Source organism: Cygnus atratus, chromosome 1 (genome assembly GCF_013377495.2).
Source record: "Cygnus atratus isolate AKBS03 ecotype Queensland, Australia chromosome 1, CAtr_DNAZoo_HiC_assembly, whole genome shotgun sequence".
Taxonomy (NCBI): Eukaryota; Metazoa; Chordata; class Aves; order Anseriformes; family Anatidae; genus Cygnus; species Cygnus atratus.
Genome location: NC_066362.1, coordinates 86,385,814 through 86,405,906, shown reverse-complemented (window position 1 = coordinate 86,405,906; position 20,093 = coordinate 86,385,814). Strand labels below are relative to the sequence as shown.

The following is a 20,093-nucleotide window of genomic DNA, read 5'->3' as shown; positions in this document are numbered from 1 at the left end:
TCCTTGACTCATTCCTGTACTGTCTACTGGGACAATAATTCTCCATTTTAAACACTGGTAAACTCAGACAAAGATCCTATTTGCTAGGTCTGTGCACAGAAAATCTCTTCAGATGCATCAGTTTCTGTTGTTAGCATGATTATAATTTTAAAAAGAAGCTTTAATTCTAGTACTTGATCTCATTCACATTCCTTTCGCGCTCTGAAGTCGCGTATGCGTCCTGTTATAACCAGACAGAGACGTACACCTGATTTCTGTCTTTCACCCAAAGACTGGAGGTTGCCAGCACCCGTGAGACAAAACACTGCTAGGGATGAGAAGCAGGCTCCAGGATCAAAAGTCAGTCACTAGGATGTTTTAGGAAAATGAACCAGAGCACATTGGGGTTTAACCAAAGCACGCTGGTGACTGATGCCAGGGGATATGTGCTGTTTGGGTTTTATGTCAGCTTCCGCAAGCAAAATCAAGCCCTTCCCGGATATGTGGCTATTCTGAGTTTCCAGTTTCTCTCAGAAAAAGACTTGCTAAGAAATTCCCTGGAATCTGGGCCCCAGAGAGGGTGACGGGGTAGAGAGGAGGAGGGCAAGGGGGTATATTAAGGTGCTCACACCAAAGCCATGTGACCAATGCAAAGGTAGTCAGGAAAAAAAAGCAGATTTTTATAATAAATAATCCATCCAAGCTGCATTAGTGTTCCAGATATGTACTCAACAAGACCCTCTCCCAGCCACAAACCAGCAAGAATGGGACATGAAAACTCATTCAGACAGCTAATGGCACAGTCTCTCTGAACTGTGGAGAGAGGATTTTATGCTGATTAAGGCCCACCCTTCTTTGAGTTTCCTAGATATATGCAAGGGCCATGCCCCCACCCTGCCACAAAATCACTAGGGAATAGAAGATACTTTGGAGAAAAGACCGACAGTATCTCTCTTTAACAAAAAAAGCTTCCTGATAAATCCTATTTTTGCACAGGTGTGAAAGTAAGTGGGAACTTTCAGACTCAGGAATGAACATCTATAGCTGCAGTCTTCCCCATCCTCTTACTTCACTGAACTCAAGCCCCATGGGACTTGCATTCCTTTGGTAGAAACTAGCCCACGCTACGGCCTCCAGACCAATATAGTGGGTACCAGCATCTCCTCTTCCACTTCTTCCCTACCTCCCTGAAGCTCACCCAGCTATACCTTTTTCTGCTCTGAAGCTATTACTATGGGAAATTTACATTTATGCAGTATTATTCATAGCCCTAAAAGTCTTCTGTGCAGCCTGAAGTCATAAAGACATCAGACACATCAAAAATATTTAGATTTATCCATACTGGTGGGATGAGGGTGGGACCTGTTAGATTAACAAACCCCTGACATTGCCATTCTATTTACACATCAAACAAAAGAAAACAAATTAAAATCAAGTTAAGAGTCTGCCCCAAGGATAATACAAATTACCAACCAAAAAAAAAAAGATTAAAAACAAGCAGCAACTTTTATATAAAATTAATAAAAACAAAAGACAAATGAAAAAGAAATTGTCAGTAGCATCTATCGCCTCTCTGCATCTGAACTGCACTTATACAAACTAGTCCATTAGTACAGCAGCTTGCTAGAAATTGACTTTGGTTCAAGCTTAGTTTTAAAAAAATAAAACATAAAAAAATCAAAAACACATTAGAAACGGTGGACGGACATTTGTTAGTTTCCCTGCTTGCAGTTCACTAGTTCTGAAGTTTTTTGGGATAATTGGTTTAAATATTCAGTAAAACAGGAAGGTGGAGATTTAGAGATGAACAGCAAAACCATGGCGGTGGGGAGGGAGAGATAAGGGATTCTGCCACTTGAGTGCAAACACAAATCCCACAATGCTGAGGTCGCAAACCAAAGCATATGTAGAGTTTAAAGTTGCTGCCTTCTGGATCTTGGACAAGAAACTCCAGGATCCCCCTGAATCATCAACAAAATGAACGTAGCTGCATTAGCTCATTATTTTTGAACACTCTAGTGACAACAGAAAAGCAGGTGGGAGGAAGGGACTCTTCTAATAACCTTGCTAGCTAAAAGAAATTTAGTTTTATACACATGGCAGAAACCTTTAAATCCATCAGGAATGGAAAGTTCAAAGTGAACTGCATTGCAGTGATCCAGTCTTCTCTTTTAAAATTATTTTTTTTTGGTTAAGATACTAGATTGTATATTTAAGAATATACAGATCTAACTTCTGTACAGTTCATTATTCTTCCTCATCCATGCAGATATTCTTTGCTACATGGAGCAGAATCAACCTCAAAAAGGTATTTATGGTGGCAGGTAAGTCCTGACGCTCCGGTCAGAGATGCTTATTGCCGTATGTTTACGTAGTTCGCAGCATCACAGCTCAGACACTCCATGAGATCACCAAGGTATGTGCAAAGCCCCAGAGTCAACTCTACTGTGTTGGCATCAAAGATGGCAGCTTCTGTTCCAATGGTTTCTGCTGCTGTGTTTTGCAGCCAGAAGCACTTTTTACTAGAAATTTCTCCTAAATGCAACGTTGGAAACATGAGAAGTAAATGGAGAGGAATACTGCTATTTTTAGCGAGAGTCTGACATTCTGAAATCCTGCACCAATTCATCTGTCAGAAATCTAGGACTGTAAAGGCTGCTTTATATACTGCCAATCAGCTTGAGTAACTCGACATTTTTAAATATTTGTGTGTGTTCAACAGCAAAATCAATTCAACAGAACAAAAGAGCCATCAGTATACCACACAATCTAGACTCCGGAGGTCAAATCCCACTCTCCGAAGGAAAGAGGGAACATGCACACAAAGCTACGAGCAAAATTTGGCCATTTCGTCTAAGTAATTGAGAGAAGGAGAACTGCAGTTCAGAACTAATTCCTACCTCTGCTTAAAAGCATAGACCAGCCTAGAAGTTTGCACACCATGATCTCTATGGCTACGCTGAGCTTCCTGCACAAGTGATGGAAATTAACTCTCCTGACCCCTTTAAGTAGCCATTAGACAAATTCAAGGATGAGGAAACTGTTCAGAACATTCCCAGAAGATTAGGACAGTCTATTTGTGCTCCATTCTTCCTCTCCACCCTCCCACCCTCCCCCCCGTTGTGGGAGCTCGCTGAAAATAATCCAGGAGCAGAAGACAAACGCGTCCAAACTATATATATAAAAATAATAATAATAATAATAATCATAATAATAATAGAGATACACCAGTAATACAGGCCTGCCTAAATTGTACCAGTTAAGAAAGGAACCCCCAACACGATTGATACGATTATAAACACCTTGTATGACATAATGGCCTGTACAACAGACCAATAAAATGATAATTAAAAAAGAAAGATATTTAGACCAAAAAGGAACAAGAAATCCCCTTCCTATGTTTGAGTTGATAACCCACCTTAACTTGTCATTGTGACTGCTGGAAATGATAAGTAGTCCTTTCACTTTTTTTGTGTTTTTTTTTTTCATTTTTTTGTTTTTTTGTTTTTTGTTTTTTTTACATTTTTGGTTAGAAAGTTCTCCGATCCATGAAGCGATCCTGAAAAGACAGTGTTTATTATAAAATTAGGCAAATGTCTGTCCCAGCTTTAAATCCTTCCTGTTTTGCTTTTGTTTTTTATCTTTTTCTTTCTCTCCCTTGTCCCCAGCAACACGGCGAGAGGATGCCCATCACATTTTTCAGTTTATAAACCCCGCTGGCAGCCAATCCCACCGCACAGTGAAGCAGGCTGCTGGCAGCACAGCTCAGCCCGGCTCACTGTGCCTTGGAGGCAGTAGTGGTGGTGGACGTGGCCCCACTCGCAGAGGCCACCGTGAGGAGAGAGTTCTGGATGGACTCGGCTGAGGTGGAGGTGGCGTGAAGGCTGGCGACTGGTCCAGAGGCCCCTGCGGAGGCTGCAGCTGCAGAGACCAAGCTAACCGGGTTGCTGGTGAGCAGAGAAAGGTTCTGAGGGTTCAGGAACAGGGGGGCAGTTACGATGTTAGGAGTACCTCCAGCATTGGCAAACACCAAGTTTCCAGTTGCATCCAGTGATGTTATTGGAAGAGAGCCACCAGATGCAAGAGCTAAAAAAGGGAAACATTAAGCAGGGAGGAGATAACATTAGCAGTAAGCAATAATGCAAAATGTGCCTAAAAGCAACAGGTCTCTGCATTTGCTTTCTCGGATGGGAGTGCTCTCTACCACTAATGACAGTCATCACAGGTACCTGATTTTTTTTATTTTTTTTTTGAAACAACAACTTTTTATGAAGAGGGGATGAGACCTTGCAGATACTAAGATGCTTCTGTCATCTGCTCTTAATTCCATCATGTTTTTCTTCAGTTCTTTAGGCAGAACACTGGTCTATGTTTTCTGCCAAAGAAAACCTGTACGCTCAGGTAACCTGTGTTGGAAAGGGTTGAGATGTGTGTTCACATGAAATGACAGGTATCAAAAGATGAACGCAAGGTCACGTAACCTTGAGCATAACTTTTTAAATGCTGACATATAACCATGGTTACAACTCACTCTCACAAGGTTACACAGTTCACTGCCTTACATTATGGTCTAGATTTAAGTGTGACACTTTATGAAATGTTTTTTTTCTTGTACCCTGCAAATAAGATTTGTTAAGCTAGTTTAGAAAACATATGAATACACAAGGTTAGCTAGCTGTTTAGGCACTTGCACCATCTAGTTTTTACAGATGACAAACTACGAACTGAGAACAACTCTTGTTAAAGTCAGTGGAAACATTACACTGCATGGCACTTCCAAAACTCTTTACTCTTCTGAATATGCATTTATGGATTTAAAGTTCTACATAAGGACTTTAGGGAGGTAGGATATTTTTTCCTCGTTTGTTTGTTTAAAAGACATATGGGGACTAGAATTTAGGATCAAGTCTTGCTCAGAACTGCCCTCCTACAGACCTCAAAACAGCATAACTACTCAAGTTTACATTAGAACAGCTGTAAAACACAGATCTCTAACCTGCTGGAAACACGTGTGTCTCTATGCCTACGCAGGGAGGATAACAAAATAAATTCCAGATCACATGCGGCATCTTAAAGGCTTCCTGTGGATCTCTACAAGATCATACATGGTTCTAACCCGCTTTCTGAAGTTGTACCTGCTCTTGAATCTGTGATACATAAAATGTATTTGGGCCTTTGAATTTTGAAAAACCTTTACTCTTATAACACTTATGTCCAGTGCTCTTTTTCGGTAGAGAATAATAAAGCACAAATTCAAGTCATACGATGGAGACACATTAAAAAGAATACTACTGACCTTGAATAGTTGCCAGTGTACTGTTGCTCATCAGGGCTGGGCTGAGAGCACCACCTAATGTCCCTGGATTGAGACTGAGTAAGGCACCTCTGCAGGAAGCAAGATCATAGAAGAAGAAACAAAGTGTTACTTTTAAGAAAAAGTGTCCATTGTTCAGAAGTACACCATCATGTTAAAAAAAAAAAGGGGGGGGGGGGTGTCAAAGATTAAGGCCTAATTCTAGTCTTTTAGTTCTTCCTTGATGATGTCTTGAGTAGATATGGCCTTTCAGCTGTGTGGTTAGCAATATGCCTGAAGTACAGGCACTGAAACTGCATGAGTTGTTTTGATTGTAGCTGTAAAATATTCTTGTAAGGTATTCTGGGGAAACTCCAACTTGTTAGAGAGCTATAATCACCTCCCAGATTCAGATAAAAACAACGTCAGTCAAGAAGAAATGAAGAAACAAAGAGTCATCTTTCACAGCAACGCTTTTTAAAACTAAAACTTCACCAATACATCTTATATATCTTTTACAGCTTCTTGATCATGACGGAGAAAAGAATACAGAGGTGAGAAGTGGATCTAGGCTAGCTCTCCACTATAGATGATTCTATGATTCATCGGTAAGTTGCAGCTCTTAAGTCAAGCTCTGCAGTGGGATGGATGACTTAGCAAATCACAACATTGCTGCAACACAGCTTTTTCATCTGTAAAACGAAAACAGTATTTGTGTACATTGACGGGAATGGCAAAGTCTACTATCTGTAAGTAAATCTTCAGAATTTCAGGTAAAAGATACTAGAATCGCCGAGTGAGCTACCAGGAAACAGCAATACATAAAAGCCCATGCAAATTATTCCAAGAATTCTCCTTTCCTCTCCTGTCACTTAACTTGCTAGAGTGTGAAAAATTCATCCTTACCCAGCTGCAAACTGCGAGGATGCCATCAAGCCTGGGTTTAGTCCTGCTGCAGCAGCCATGGCAGCGAGACTTGCATTTGCAGGCAACTGTGCAGCTCCTTGTAATGCGGCTGCTGCCGCTGTTTGCAACCCTGATGCTGTTACCATCACCTGGCTGGTCCCAAGAGGGGAGGACAAGGGAGCGGAGGTTGTCTGTGTTGTGCTGGTCTCACTGGCACTGGATGCCTCTGAAGTGGAGGCTGAGGCAGAAGGGGAAGGACTCAGGGAGGGTGATGTCACTGCTGAAGAAGCTGGAGGTGCTGTTGAAATCACTGTTGCTGTGTTGTTGGAGTTGGTTTCTGTTGTGCCTAGAAGATTGAGTCTGGTTAGATCGGTACAAAAACCGGATATAACTGAGCTGAAACCACTACCCACCTGAATCTGTATGTCCAACTGAAAAGGAGACAAATACACATTTGTGTAGGTCCAAGAAGCACCCTGAGTCCAAATGAACAGGACTACTGAGTTTGGTGCTCAGACTACGATGAAATGACACTGCAAGAAGAGGCTGAGGAGCTCTAGCAGCTAGCAATGGAAGGTTAACATCTTTCACTTCACTATCACCTTTGATTTTATCCCCAGGAAAGTCAACCAAATGGTCACGAAGACTGAACTTTCATAGTGGAGTAACAAGGAGCAATTACAAGAATGTCCTGGGATACTCAAATGACCAGTACTGAGATAAAGGAAGACTTTCTAAAGAATATTAAGGGGAAAATGGCAGAGGTTAATGTGGGGACAAGGAAACTCAGCCCAGGAGCTTTTTTTTTTTTTTTTTTTTTTTAAATTGAGAGAAGAGGAACACTTGGAACCAACATACAAAAGCCAAATGTACAATATCTCAAAGATTCTTTATCTGTCATAAAAACATTTTTCTTTCCTGTTTTCCAGTTGCAGCAAAGCAGATTATGAATGTCTGAGACATCTTCACATTATGCACGGCAATAAAGCAAAATCAAAAACCTATTTTATATGAAACTTGGGCAATAGAACCCAGAGAGTTGTAAATTTCTCCTGAATAATAAACTAGAAGAAAGGACATTAGAAATCCAACAAAATCTTTACCTTCATAAAATCTCAATTACTTGTTTGACATAGTAATTTACTTGACAACTAAGAATAAGTGAATTGTGAAGAAACAGTCATGGCATGCACCTTACCTGTGACTGACAGACTAGTTACAGCAGGACTGGTCAGAGGGAGCACAGGATTGACAGTCAGGGTAGTAGCTGCACTGCTAGTCACAAGGCTTGGCGTGGTTGCCACCTGGAGGTCAAAAAAGAATACAACTGCTAAACTGTTAAGGAAAAAGACAAAAGCAGTTAGCTACTAGACTTGGATTTCTTCCTTCTCATCCTCTGCTGAGGAAATTACCAGGGAAAATACTGCATATACACTAATTTTTTTGTAAATCCATTACTTTAGTATTCAGTGGGCCAGCCACAGTACCTTCTCTAATTACCAGCAATATTTATTCCTAATAATTCAGCATTTGAAGGGAGGTACATCCATTATACCCACACTGTTTCAGGACTGACTCTAAGTCGGCCCTCCACCTATCCCTCCCCCCAGTGACAGAATCTTGCTTTAACAAAGTCACTCTTCCAGAAAGATTTACAAAACATATTATTTATTTATGGTGTTTTCTTGTTTAAATATCTTTTCAGCTCCAAATCTCTTTCTCTGATAGAATGATTTAAACATCACAGCATTACCAAAGGTATTTAGAGTAATGTGTTTACATGGAAAAACAGTGTAACATTTCGCTTTTACTCAACCAAACTATGAGCTCTATCTTGGTAAGTTTCCTTGTGTGTGAGGAATGATTTATAAAATTAAAAAAGTTCAGATGTCATTAGCTTATTTTACTCGTGGATAGCTTAGAACAAGCAAGCTACAAATAAACAAGATAATGCGGAGAAAAACATCCTAAGATTCAAGGCTGGAGGAACTAGCTTATAAGCAAAAATTAAATATAAGGAGAAAAAAGGACTTTTTATGGACAAAAATGGTGTCCAACAGTAATATTTGAAGGCTGTTATACATCAATGAGAGAAACAAATACTTTAAAATTTCCCAAGAGAACATAGCAAAAATATAGGCTAAAACCTTCCTCCTTTCCCATCTCTTACCTAAGTTTATTATCAGAGAAATCTCCCTCATGCTGAATATCCTCTTATAGGAAGTCAAATGCTTTATGCATTTTAAACAAGGCTGGGGCAACTGGGACAGGTATAAGAGCTTTTTGTTCATCTCAAATAGTCCATGAAATAAAGAAGCACTAGATATACAATGTACTTCCCACTAACGCAGCCTACACATCACATCTGTCATCTGTCCACCAAACAGTTAAGGCCAAGGTCACAATCAATATTTCAGGGCAGTAAATGACCTAAAATTAATACAGCTAACCCTTGTGGTTATGACGACTGACTTATGCCAATACAAAAGGAGGTTGCCATCTAAAGGAGCATTCACCTCCAATCCTGTCTCACAGCTCTAGTACTTGTGCAGTCAGGATGCAAGTTAAATTGGTTATCCAGACATACTGCTGAAAATTAATCATTGTTCTTCACATGGTTAACTTGCAGTCAAGCTGGTAAACTGAGCCCAATCATCCTATAGACACATAGTCTCCAGACCTGACACAAAGAATCAACAGAGCATATCGCCAGTGAAGGCTGGGGGTGGCAGGGCTAGAATGTCCATTTGAGTGGTAGCACAGTCTTAAAGGAAGCTCACAATGAGTGAAAATGCTTAGGGAAAACATCACTGAAATAATTGAGACTGTGGTTAACATTTCAACTTCTCATATACAATGGCAGTTTATAATAAAAGAGGAATTTATGTAGGGAAGCTTTCTTAAGTTGCAGTCCAAGTACGTTTGCATGATTACTAAAATACACTATCACAAATCTCACTTTGGTAGCAAGGCATGTAACCTTGCTTTCCAATTGTGGGGAAAAAAAAAGTACTAAGTACAGTCAACACATCCCTTCCCCTCAAACAAAAAGTTGCATGCACACATCCTGAGACAAGGATGAGGGGAAAGAATGACACATCACCAAAATTAATGATTTAATGAAGTAGTGGAAGATATTAGCTACTACAATGATGAAGGTGGAATAAATACTACAAAAGGACAGCTACAGGCTACATCAATTCCACCACAGTCCTATTAGCATAGCTACTATGAAATCTAACAGCTACTGTTTCAATTTATGAAAACAGACCTCCATGGACATTGGTAGCAAAGGAGCTGAAGGAACCTTGATGCAACTGTTTTGTTACTCTTATTTTCATGAAGTTTGTGTTTACCTGAGGCAAATACAAGTTTGGGAAATTAATTACATGAGCATTAGCTATTTTTTTCCTTTGTTCCATGCCCTTTTTTTAGATGTAAACCATCCCTGATCAAAAGTGACGACAACAACAATAACACTGGACTTGTGTGACTAAAGTCTCCAAAAGATATGTTTTACTGATGCTCATCTACTTATCACTGCAAACAAAGTAAGATAGGAGGGGTAGAACTGTTGAGCAATTTTTATTACTATTATTTTATTTTAAAAGGTTTGGTCAAGAGAGAAAATCCAGAAATAAACCAGAGTTACTACCTGGCAAATTTACAAAGCAATAACCCAACTGCAAATTTGCTAGCCAGAATACTTAGTCATGAGCTGGCTAAATAAAATACTTGAACTGAAGACTGCTTTGTAAGCATTCCCTCTCTTTTGTAGTATGCAAGAAGGATATTTAAAATGCCAATAAAATATAGACTTGTGAGAACAAGTTTGCTGTACAAAGAAGGTGTAGTACGTGCAACTTCCACAGTGAGCACAGTAGAATTATCTCTTCCAGTGATCTTTGTCAACAGATTCTTGACTCTTACCAGTGAGGTTGGGCAAGGGAAAATTGCTTTGATGGGCGAGCTGCTGGTTCCACCACTGCTGGGTGGGTTGATCCTTTTCTCCTTCTGGCGCCGGTTACAGAACCAAACGCGGATCACCTCCTTCTCCATGTTTAGCTGGTCAGCTATCATGGTGATCTCCTCCGAGGTAGGCTTTTGGTTCTGAGAAAAGGAAATGGGTACTTGAAAAGCTGTGAAATTACCTTCTGAAGTTTTACATTATAGCTTTTCCTTCACTACGCAGAAATGTGGATGGGCCATTTATACCCAGAATCTGCGGTACACTCTCTAGAGAGAGACCATAATAGATACTTCTGCCCTACATTTTCAAAGTTGCAGGAAAATTTCTACCAATGGTAAGCTGTGTTCCTCATGGATGGATGATGAAGACTAAACCAATATGCTTCTTTTTGAGAGAAGGGATCTGACTTGTGAATAAATCCTTCAAGGAATTCTAGATATTGATAAGGAAATCTTTCTTTTAGCATCTCCTAAAAAGTAATAGAAAAGATTAACTACAGCACTAGCCAAACGAACCTCAATCACAACTTATAATAAAAGATAGATTGAATGGGCTACCTACAGAGGCTACCTGCACATACGGCTGCACAAAGCGCCTAACAAAAGTAATATAATGCCAGCTAAGAACTTCATATTATGTATGTTTAGACTGTCACATCATTCATCCAACCTCAGAAAAGGTAATCCTTTTTTCTTGTTTTTGCTGTGCATAGTAACAAGCTTTGAGCTATTGCTCAGTATCACTCAGTCAACAAACTGCAAGAACCGATGAGATTTTGGTGGGGTGGTTGTATGGTTGTTTGTTTGTTTTAATTAAAGTAGGCACTGATTGTGTGCTCCTTGGAACAGTCTTTGTATTCAACTTCTTTAGTACAAGCATTTTCCTAAATGGTATAGTAATAGCAGATGCAACGTTAAACAAAATTTCTTCATTGCTGTATAGGCTGAGTTGAACAAAAGTGATCACTGACCTCCAGGAAACTCTTCTCTAAGGCCACACGTATGTTGGTCTCTATGCTGGTGCGTTTCTTCCTCCTACGGTTCAAGCCTTCGCCCCCCAGCCCTGGAGAATTCAGGGCACTTGGGCTGGAGAGTGTTGAATCAGATGAGAGGTTTTCTGAAAAAAATAAAGTTAACACAAATGAGGAGATTTTATTTGAATACACTGCAATCTCATGCAAGTGTTCCTCAATTGTGCAAGGCATGCTATAACCCACTCTGTATCTACTCCGGATATATAGAGATTTCTGAAGATCACATGTATTAACTGCTGTACTTCAAAATTACAACATATACTTGAAACTTCTAAGCTACAAGTAAGTCCAGAGGCTGCTGTCTTTGCTCCTGTATTCTACCACAGTACTCCTTTTATTATATCTATACAAAGTTTCCTTCTCCCTTATCTCATTCCAACTCACACTCACTCACTGCAATCACAGTTTAAAGAAAAATGCAGTAGCTGATATCCAGAAGCCATAGCTATAAGCCACAGACTGAAAAAAATCTGAGCAGCCTGAAATTTCTCTTACCTACTCTGCAATACAGTAGAGGAAGAAGAAAGCTCACAGCCAGCTTCACAGTGTTCAACCTCTTTTCTCTGGAGATCCTAGCAGATACTCTGTGCTATGCAGCTCTGCTAGATAGCCTACCCAGCCAGCAGCTCCCCCTCTCCTTAGCTTCAGGAGGTCTTTATCTGTCAACCCCTAATCCTGTCTTTCTGGCTCCACGGAAGACTGAAGAGAGGACATACTTTAATCCACTCTGTATACGAAACTGCAAAATAACCAATAGCCAGGTTCCAACAGGAAATTTAATCAAAATGACTAATTACGGCTGCATAACACTGCAGACCCCTCTCTGCACAGTGGTTTGTGCATGATAAGTAGATGCCAAAGTTCACAATCCCTTAGACCACTGTGGTAGGCTCAAATGGGCAAGTACATTCACCACATTATTTTCTAGATTACTTTTTTTTTTTTAGTAATAGCACCCATAAATCTGCTGGAACTCTTCTCCCTTGTGAAAATCCCACAGAACAAGCTGAGTTCTATAACAGTAAATTCTCCAACACTCTGATGTAACATAATGGAAAGCATCATTAGTATGCTTCTGCTGCCTGCTTTTACCTAAAAGTAGATGAATGGCCTTTATGGTCACCTGAATCTTTCTTCCAAAGATTTTCAAGAAACTGAATGAGAGCCAAAGACAATGGTTCCTAACTTCCAGGCTGTGAAGGACCCCATCATTGTTTACAGTCCTTAACTTCACTTTACAAATCCAAGTATTTCTTCAGGTTAGAAGGAAAAGCAAATTATGACACTTGTTGCAGCACCGGACTTGCTCAGTGTTGCTGGAAGGTTTGGGGACCACTGTCCTGTGGACTAGAGCATTTGCTGCAAAGATCTTTCTGTCTTCTATCATAGATCCCAGATTACCTAAGGATAGCCTGTCAGCACAACAGAAATGACACTTCCTTCTTTCAATGTAGGACAAATTTTAAACATTGCATCCAATTAATTTCAAAATTTCAGGGAATACTGTCAGATTCAGCATTAAGCCCTCTTCATTTTGATACAAATAGGAGGGCACACACTGTCTCTGACATCTGTTTAGCAGATCCATCAGCAGTTTTATACTATGTACAGTTGTATACTTCGAAGAAAGAAACGGCTGACAGCACTCTTAAACATTTTCTGTCCTAACACCTAGCACCACCATCCAAGCTCCTTTTGCTGGCACAAAAGAAAACAAACAAACAAACAAAAAAAAACAAACCAACCAACTCTACAACACTGTCATCATGAATAACTTTTCTCCCAGGAAAAAAAATAATTCTGGAAGGAAAAAAACCCTAAGCCATAAAGAACTCTTCCTATGGGGAGAAAGAGAACATTTATAAGGACCCTTGGAGAGAGATGAAAAGAATGCACACAGGGGACGTGGGAGGAGATGAATGCAATAAGCTCTGCTTACTGAAACAACAAACCATGCAACTCTCTCTATTACACATCTGAAAAAGAAAGCTAGAAGAGGATTAGAAGTTATATGCATTAACATACACGAAGGAGGAAAACCATGACACATTATACCTCACCCCATGCAATTATTCAGCTGACTGCAGAACACAGTTCCAGAAGTTCACAGTGGAACTCTTTCAGATGTATATGGGCACATAAATAGGGAAATATGGACACTTATTCCTATACCCTTGTTTGTCCCATGGACAGTTACAAAGATTGGTGGCTTCATAAAACTGTAAGGGCACCAACGAAGCAGTTTTTCAGTTTTTCAAAATCCTACTGATTTTGGTAGGCTGGTGAAGAAATACACAGACTCATTCACCTGCATCATTGAGCCACTTTTCCAGAAGTGGCTTTAACTTGCACATGTTCTTAAAGCTGAGGTTCAAGGCTTCAAAGCGAGAGATGGTAGTTTGGCTGAAGTCATTTCCATAGAGTTTGCCCATAGCGAGCCCAACATCACCCTGGACAAAGAAAGAGAAAAAAGGGATTCACTAACACAGGTACTTCCAAAGCAAGGAATCCCGCCACACCCTTGTGTTCCTAGTGACTCCACTGTTGGGTGGGATTCAGTTTCATAGAAACTTGCTCGGCACTAACAAGATTCATGCTAAAGCAAATAATGATAAAGAAATGTCATATTTTCAAACTACAGGCAGTTTAACCATGTAACTCTTCGCAGAAATTCCCTCATGCTCTGTCTTTTTAGCATTATCACTAAGCAGAACATTCCACTGAATATTAACTTGTAATTTTTCTCTTAGTTCTTTAAAAAAATTAAAGGCCAAATGCTCTTTGGGAACAGATTTACGTATCTACATATTTCACACTGAAGAAGAAAAGTTCAAATAAGAAATGCCGTGAATTCATGTCCTTGAATTAGTAGGAAAACACTCCTGAAGAGATGAATGAGGTCTGTCTACAAACTTACATCACATTTAAATAAATGCAAAAATACTCTTATCTGAACTTTTAGTATCTTCTGTGATGTTCAAATCAAACTTTTCCCCACAGATATGCATTTCAAAGCAGACAAGAAGTTCAACCATATCAAATACTGACTAACTGTAGTCTTCACTACCATTACCCATCTGCTAAAAGCTATCCACAATAGCTTTTATGCTATACAGACAAATGATCACATCTTTACATCTGTTATTTCTTTTCAAAACTCAGTTTTAGCTAGCTTTCAGACATTCTGCTCATAGCTAATACACTTCTACGTAGTTTACACTTGGATAGCCTCATTTTAAAAAAAAAATCCATTCTTGATCATGGCCACTAAAAAACACCATAATGTTCTCTGGTTTTGTTTTAAAGCATGAAGGTCCTGCCCTTTTTGAAAACTTAGTAATTTTTTGCTATATGTTCTAAATTAGATTAATTTAGATCTTTAAACACAAGAAGCAATGAAAAGTCTAGAAGAAAAGACTGAAGAGCTTGAGCGTAGTTAGTGGAGCTTAATTGCAATTGAGTTAGTTGTATGGTGCATAAAGCTTGCTTTCTTTCCTTTAGGTCAGATCCACAACCACCGCTTGACACAAGTATACTAACAGCATGCAGAGTGGCCACATCCAAGCAAGGAAGAAAACCTTTGCTAAGCCTAGCAAATTGTGCAGGTTGCATAAAGAAAAATTCCTTCCTAGAAGGGGACCAGAACAATTGGCTTGTAAGCCCTTCAAACAGAAGAGGAAACGTGTGGAAACACATTTGTACCTCCACCCATATCCCAGGATTCTGCACATTTCAAGCCTCATAAATCATTCCAAGAGAAGTAAGTAACATGGATGCTCTAGTGAGTTTATGAAGAAGAAAACCTGGCTATGTAAACCATTTTAGAGATAAGCTGATTTATATCCTGGCAGGAAAGACTTATTAAATTTGCTCCAGTCCCCTGACCAAATTTAATTCTGGTATTTATGTTGTTCTTACTAACATTTGCCATCTGATTTAAAATAAATAGTTAACCATTTCTTTGTCAATAGTTTTCAATGCCGAAAGGTGGCAGCATTTCAGCTGTAGGCAAAGCAATTTATGTATTAGGATGATAATTTTATATTTTGAGATGGGCCACTGAAAGGATGGGTGGAACAGAGGATGAAGGTACCTTACAGATGTCTGATCTACTGAACAGATTGAATGACACTCTGGTAATGAAATAAAACTGATTATAAGGTACATCGCTCTTGTATATGTTGCTCTGCTAGGAAGCTTGGATGGACTAGCAGAGGCAGTATCTTGTAGAGAGCAACAATTACATTGTCTAAAATGTGCGTTCACATAGCTTCAATCTGTCCTGACCAAACAGTCACATATCTGCAATAACACTAAGATGCAATGTGTTCATTGTATCTCTGTATGTCAAACAGAAGAGACATTTTTAAGGAAAAACAGCTAAACAAAAGGATTTAAATACATCTGCTCTGGAGAATTTTGGGGGCAGAAGGAAAAGACACTGCTCAAATTCAAAACCTTTTATATTGCTCTGTGCAGATAAACTAAGTGATTAGTTTGCAATGCAAACTTAAATCTTTGAAAGGCAGGGGTGGGGTGAGTTTGAAAAAGCTTACAGTACTACTGGAAAATAAAAAGTATTATCCTCTGAAAGGCAATCTATTTATCCAGATATAAGAAACCAAAGAAACAGGGATTTCTAATTAACCAACTATGCAATTAAATAGAAGTTATTAGAGTTGCCTAATTATATAGGTACACACTCAATGCAGGATAGGAATGATTGAATGCCGTTTGATCACTTTCTCTAGGTTTACCTTTTTTAAGCTCAAAAAAAAAATACTAAAATGCAAGCCTGAGCAGTTATGTTCATTTTTCCTGACCATGAAAACTCACAACAGGGTCAATAAGGAAGGGTTAACCCATAGCTTAAAAACTCAAGTTGAGGCTTTAAAATCACCTCACAGTAGGGCAGATTAAACATAATAACTAAAGATCTACATGAACCTCCTCAATCAGGCTATAAGGAAGCTTTTATATTTTACTCTACTCTGTTCTGCTTTATTCTGGTTTTCATGTGTGTCCATCACTGTTATATTTCTGTACCTCCCTCTAGCGGAAGGAAAGAAGGGAAGAAGGCACACATGCCAACAAAACACACCTAATTTTACTAGCAACATTCTGTTCTTCAGTTGTAATTAAGATGCTGCCAGGAACTTTGATTATGAACCCTGACTTTTCAAACATTTAGAACTTCACCAGAAAAATAAATCTGACTTCAGAACAAACTTTTGACTAGGGTAGGTTTACTTATTCCAGGGGTGGACAAATCACATATACTGGGTTGACTGCTGAGCTCAGGCTTTTAAATACCTACTTTGATTTTTGTTTGGTATTTCTTCTGGCAAAACAAGCCTGTGCTTCACATAGGCTCCTGCCAAAAGGAATTGTTTACCTGGACAGATTATTTTGTAGGAGAACATTTAATTTTTATATTAATAAGAAAGGACTCTTGTATACAAGCAGCATTTCCCTTCAACAGAATAACAGAACACATAACTGCACATTGTACTTTTAATTGTACTCCTCATTCGACCATTTTCAATACGTTCAAATTAGTTTTCTTCATCTCTATTGGTATTTCTGAGCTTTTAAATAAAACAAAACAAACCGCAACTCCAGTTCACCTCTGTAAGCAGTGAACTTCAAAGGTAACAGCCCTTTCAGGTTTTGTTTAGGAACCTTAGCAAAAGCATTAAATACAGAAATCATTGATGTTTAATAGCAAAATACGCTTGAGAGATAAAACCCTTTGACATCCAAAGCAAATTCACAGTTGTGACATACTTTTTAAACACACAGAGCAGTTAATTGTGCTGTATGATTTTCTGGAACTTTGTACTTCTAAAGGCAGCTTTAAAGTGCTTTGTCCCATTCATTTTAAATCCTATAGAATGAATAGAGCACATGCAATGACATCTGGAGCTGGTAAATGCATGGACCTGCTGGGAAAACAGCTATGCTTTAAAACCAACAGGGATGTAAGATGGATGTATGGCTTTTTCTGCTAGTTCTTAGAAATCCCCTACATAAAGGCCAGAGCATAACCCTATTTAAGAAGGTACTCCTAGGAAAAGGTGGAATTGTAGTCTCCCTCCAGACTTGAAAGATGAGACCTCAGATTCCACACTGGCAGGCACTAAGGTACACAGTCTCACCTGAGTGAATCCAAGTTTGATCCGTCTTTGTTTGAAAGTCTTGGCAAACTGCTCAAGCTCCTCAAGGTCACTGGGCTCCTCCAAGCTGGGAGTGTCAATTCGCTTTGGTGTTGACTGGCTCTGTGGAAGTGGCTGAATGGGGGTCGCTGCTATTGTGCGTGTTGGGGTTGCTGGCTATTAAGATAGAGAGCAAGGAAAAGATGAAAATCAGACTTAAAAGAATAATCAGCAAAAATTAGATTTAGAAAAGGTACGTAAGGTTTCTATGAGAAAGATCAATGAATTTGGCATTTCCAACAATCTGAAAGTTCTTCCAATTTATTTACATTCCTCTCAAGAACAAGCAGTCACAATCCAGAAAACTGTATTAGTATGACAGTCTTTTAAAGGCTCTGTCAGAACCAATTAAAGAAAAGTAAGAGATGTTCAGTGCAGGAGATAACCAACAACTTTCACTTGCTACAGAAGCTGCTCAAAGAAAGGCTGAACACTCCTACTTCATACAGTTCTATCATTTATAGACTGCTTGGCATTCATCCCCTTTTAATCATTTTTAAATTGAATTTACTACTTGTGTGTGGTGGCAGATTGTCATCAGCCCCAAAGATTCAACTCTCCTATTCAATCTTGGAACAGCAAGCACCTACAGGGACAGCAAACATAGCAAGTTTCCTCTAATGCCATCTCTTGGGACTGACTTAACTCTTCCAGTAAGAAAAAACAGATCTCTCTCTAACCCTTCCATTTAGACTTGCAACAATAAGGGTAGATGCCCTGGTGATATGAGAAATTAAACAAAAGCAACCTAGAGAAAATAATTCCTTTTAGATCTTTTTTTTTCCCCTGCATAAAAGGCTCATTTTCCAGGAAGTCAGCACAAGGTTCAATATTCCTGAATATTAGCATACTGCTAATATTTTGCTATGCAGCAATAAGAAGAATCTGTAAAAAAAAAAAAACTGAGCATGATGGAAAATATTCACAGGTGAACAATATATATTAAGATCTGGTATTGCACAGTGCATATTTTACGTGCAACAGAAACACTGGAAATATGCTTTGAGTATAACTCTACTTTTTATGTGCAATAGATAACCTGAAATGCAGAGACAAATCTTTCACTCTAGTTAAATTCTATTCAGTTCAGTTGAATAGCTTTTATTATGCCCTGATCTGAAACTACAGGCTCCTTCAGCACAATTAAGAACAGCCTCAAGTCTATGCAACACCAGAATAGCTTGCAAATATCCAGAAATGGCTGTTCTAAAAGAAATTCCCCATACATAGCAGAGTCTTTACGTAGCTCTGTATGTTGTTTTTCTCCTGACTTAGTACAGCAGTATTGTGCAGTGCACAGCAGATGGTAGAGGAAGGTCAGCGTCTATACTTCCATTACTTGAGAAATAATGTGATCATTTATGATCTTTCCAGGATTGCAGATATGTGTGTCACACTATAGGGGTTTTTAGAGTTTTTAAATTTACATTAAACATACTGGATAATTACTGCAGTGTCTTTATTGGCTTCATCCCCATTATATAGTTTGTTTTCTCTTTGTGGTTTTGATACTTCTTTTAAATCCAAGCATAATCTTTAGCAGGGAATCATGCTGCTAACCAAAGTATGAACTCCAGAGGTGAGACAAATTCCATTTTCCACATGGTACATGAAAAATACTATAGGTGATATAACAGAAAATATAGTTTTCCAAGACTCAGACTCAGGTGTCTTATTACAGACTAAAAATTTCTTACATGTAACCAGGTTGGCAAGGAGATACTGGATGATATTACACACTATTTTAGAAACAGCATGCAGTCATGTAACTAAACTGCATAGTAAAATCCAGAGTGAAGCAAAATTAAATTTGCAGGCACGTGCAACCTTAAAATTGCTTTTCTTACAGTCTGAAAGCTTAATCAGAGCTTTAATATTTTAACATATATCTAACAGAATATTTTAATGCATTTCTGACAATACCTTTGCCTTCAGAGAAGGTAACTAATAAGATTGGCAATGACTTGGCAATAATAGCAGAACAACTAGGGTAGAATAGAAACAGATTACCACTGCAATCTTTTTTTAAAAATGAAAAAATAATAAAAAGATACCACTCTGTAATCTTCTTTTTGAGGTTTTTGGGTAGCCCACACTTTGTTCCTCTGAATTTAAGAAATTTATATATTGTTCAAGAAAACCTTACAAGAGATCAAATGCTGCTGTAGTTCCAGTAACTCAAAATATCAACCATGAAAAATTTCAGCTAAAAATAAGAATTAAGAGCATTAAGTGTAAGGGAAAAAAAGCATATCAGAGTAGAAACTTGTAAAACTGAAGTTACTGATACTTCAGTTCTATACTGAATCTATTCAGAAAGACAAACTCACTGTTATCGCTGTATTTGCAGCTATAATATAGCAGCATTTACTCCCGTAACCAATACAAAGAGTCCCCTCACTTGTAATAATTCACGGCCCCCCACAGCAACTTCTGAACTGTAGAAATAAGCCTGACCTGCGAGGCAAGGGTGATGCTTGGCTGAGACTGCAGGAGGTTGGCTTGGCTTTGCTGAGGTAGTTGCGTTAAGAGATTCTGCGCTTGCAGGAGACCTGGAAAGAAGAAAGGGTGGTTTTGGTTCGTCTGTACAGCAATGACTAGGACATGACATGAGGTGAAACAAGGCTCTTGCCAAATAATTAAAGTTATAAGAAATTTGAGAAGGAAGCCTTTATTTTTATCCCTGTAGAGATACTT

General features: G+C 38.9%; 1 protein-coding gene across 1 annotated transcript in view; it reads right to left on the bottom strand.

Annotated features, from left to right (window-relative positions):
* Positions 1–3,366: 3,366 nt before the first annotated feature.
* POU2F1 (POU class 2 homeobox 1) overlaps positions 3,367–20,093 on the bottom strand; it is a 105,556-nt gene continuing 88,829 nt past the window's right edge. Inside the window, exons 8-16 of the mRNA XM_035540454.2 lie at positions 19,854–19,948; positions 17,340–17,513; positions 13,490–13,631; positions 11,119–11,264; positions 10,109–10,288; positions 7,377–7,482; positions 6,179–6,524; positions 5,276–5,364; positions 3,367–4,065 (exon numbers count right to left, since the gene is read on the bottom strand). Of these exons, the coding sequence (XP_035396347.2) occupies positions 3,755–4,065; positions 5,276–5,364; positions 6,179–6,524; positions 7,377–7,482; positions 10,109–10,288; positions 11,119–11,264; positions 13,490–13,631; positions 17,340–17,513; positions 19,854–19,948 (1,589 nt within the window). The 3' untranslated portion in view covers positions 3,367–3,754. The remainder of the gene's footprint in view (positions 4,066–5,275; positions 5,365–6,178; positions 6,525–7,376; positions 7,483–10,108; positions 10,289–11,118; positions 11,265–13,489; positions 13,632–17,339; positions 17,514–19,853; positions 19,949–20,093) is intronic.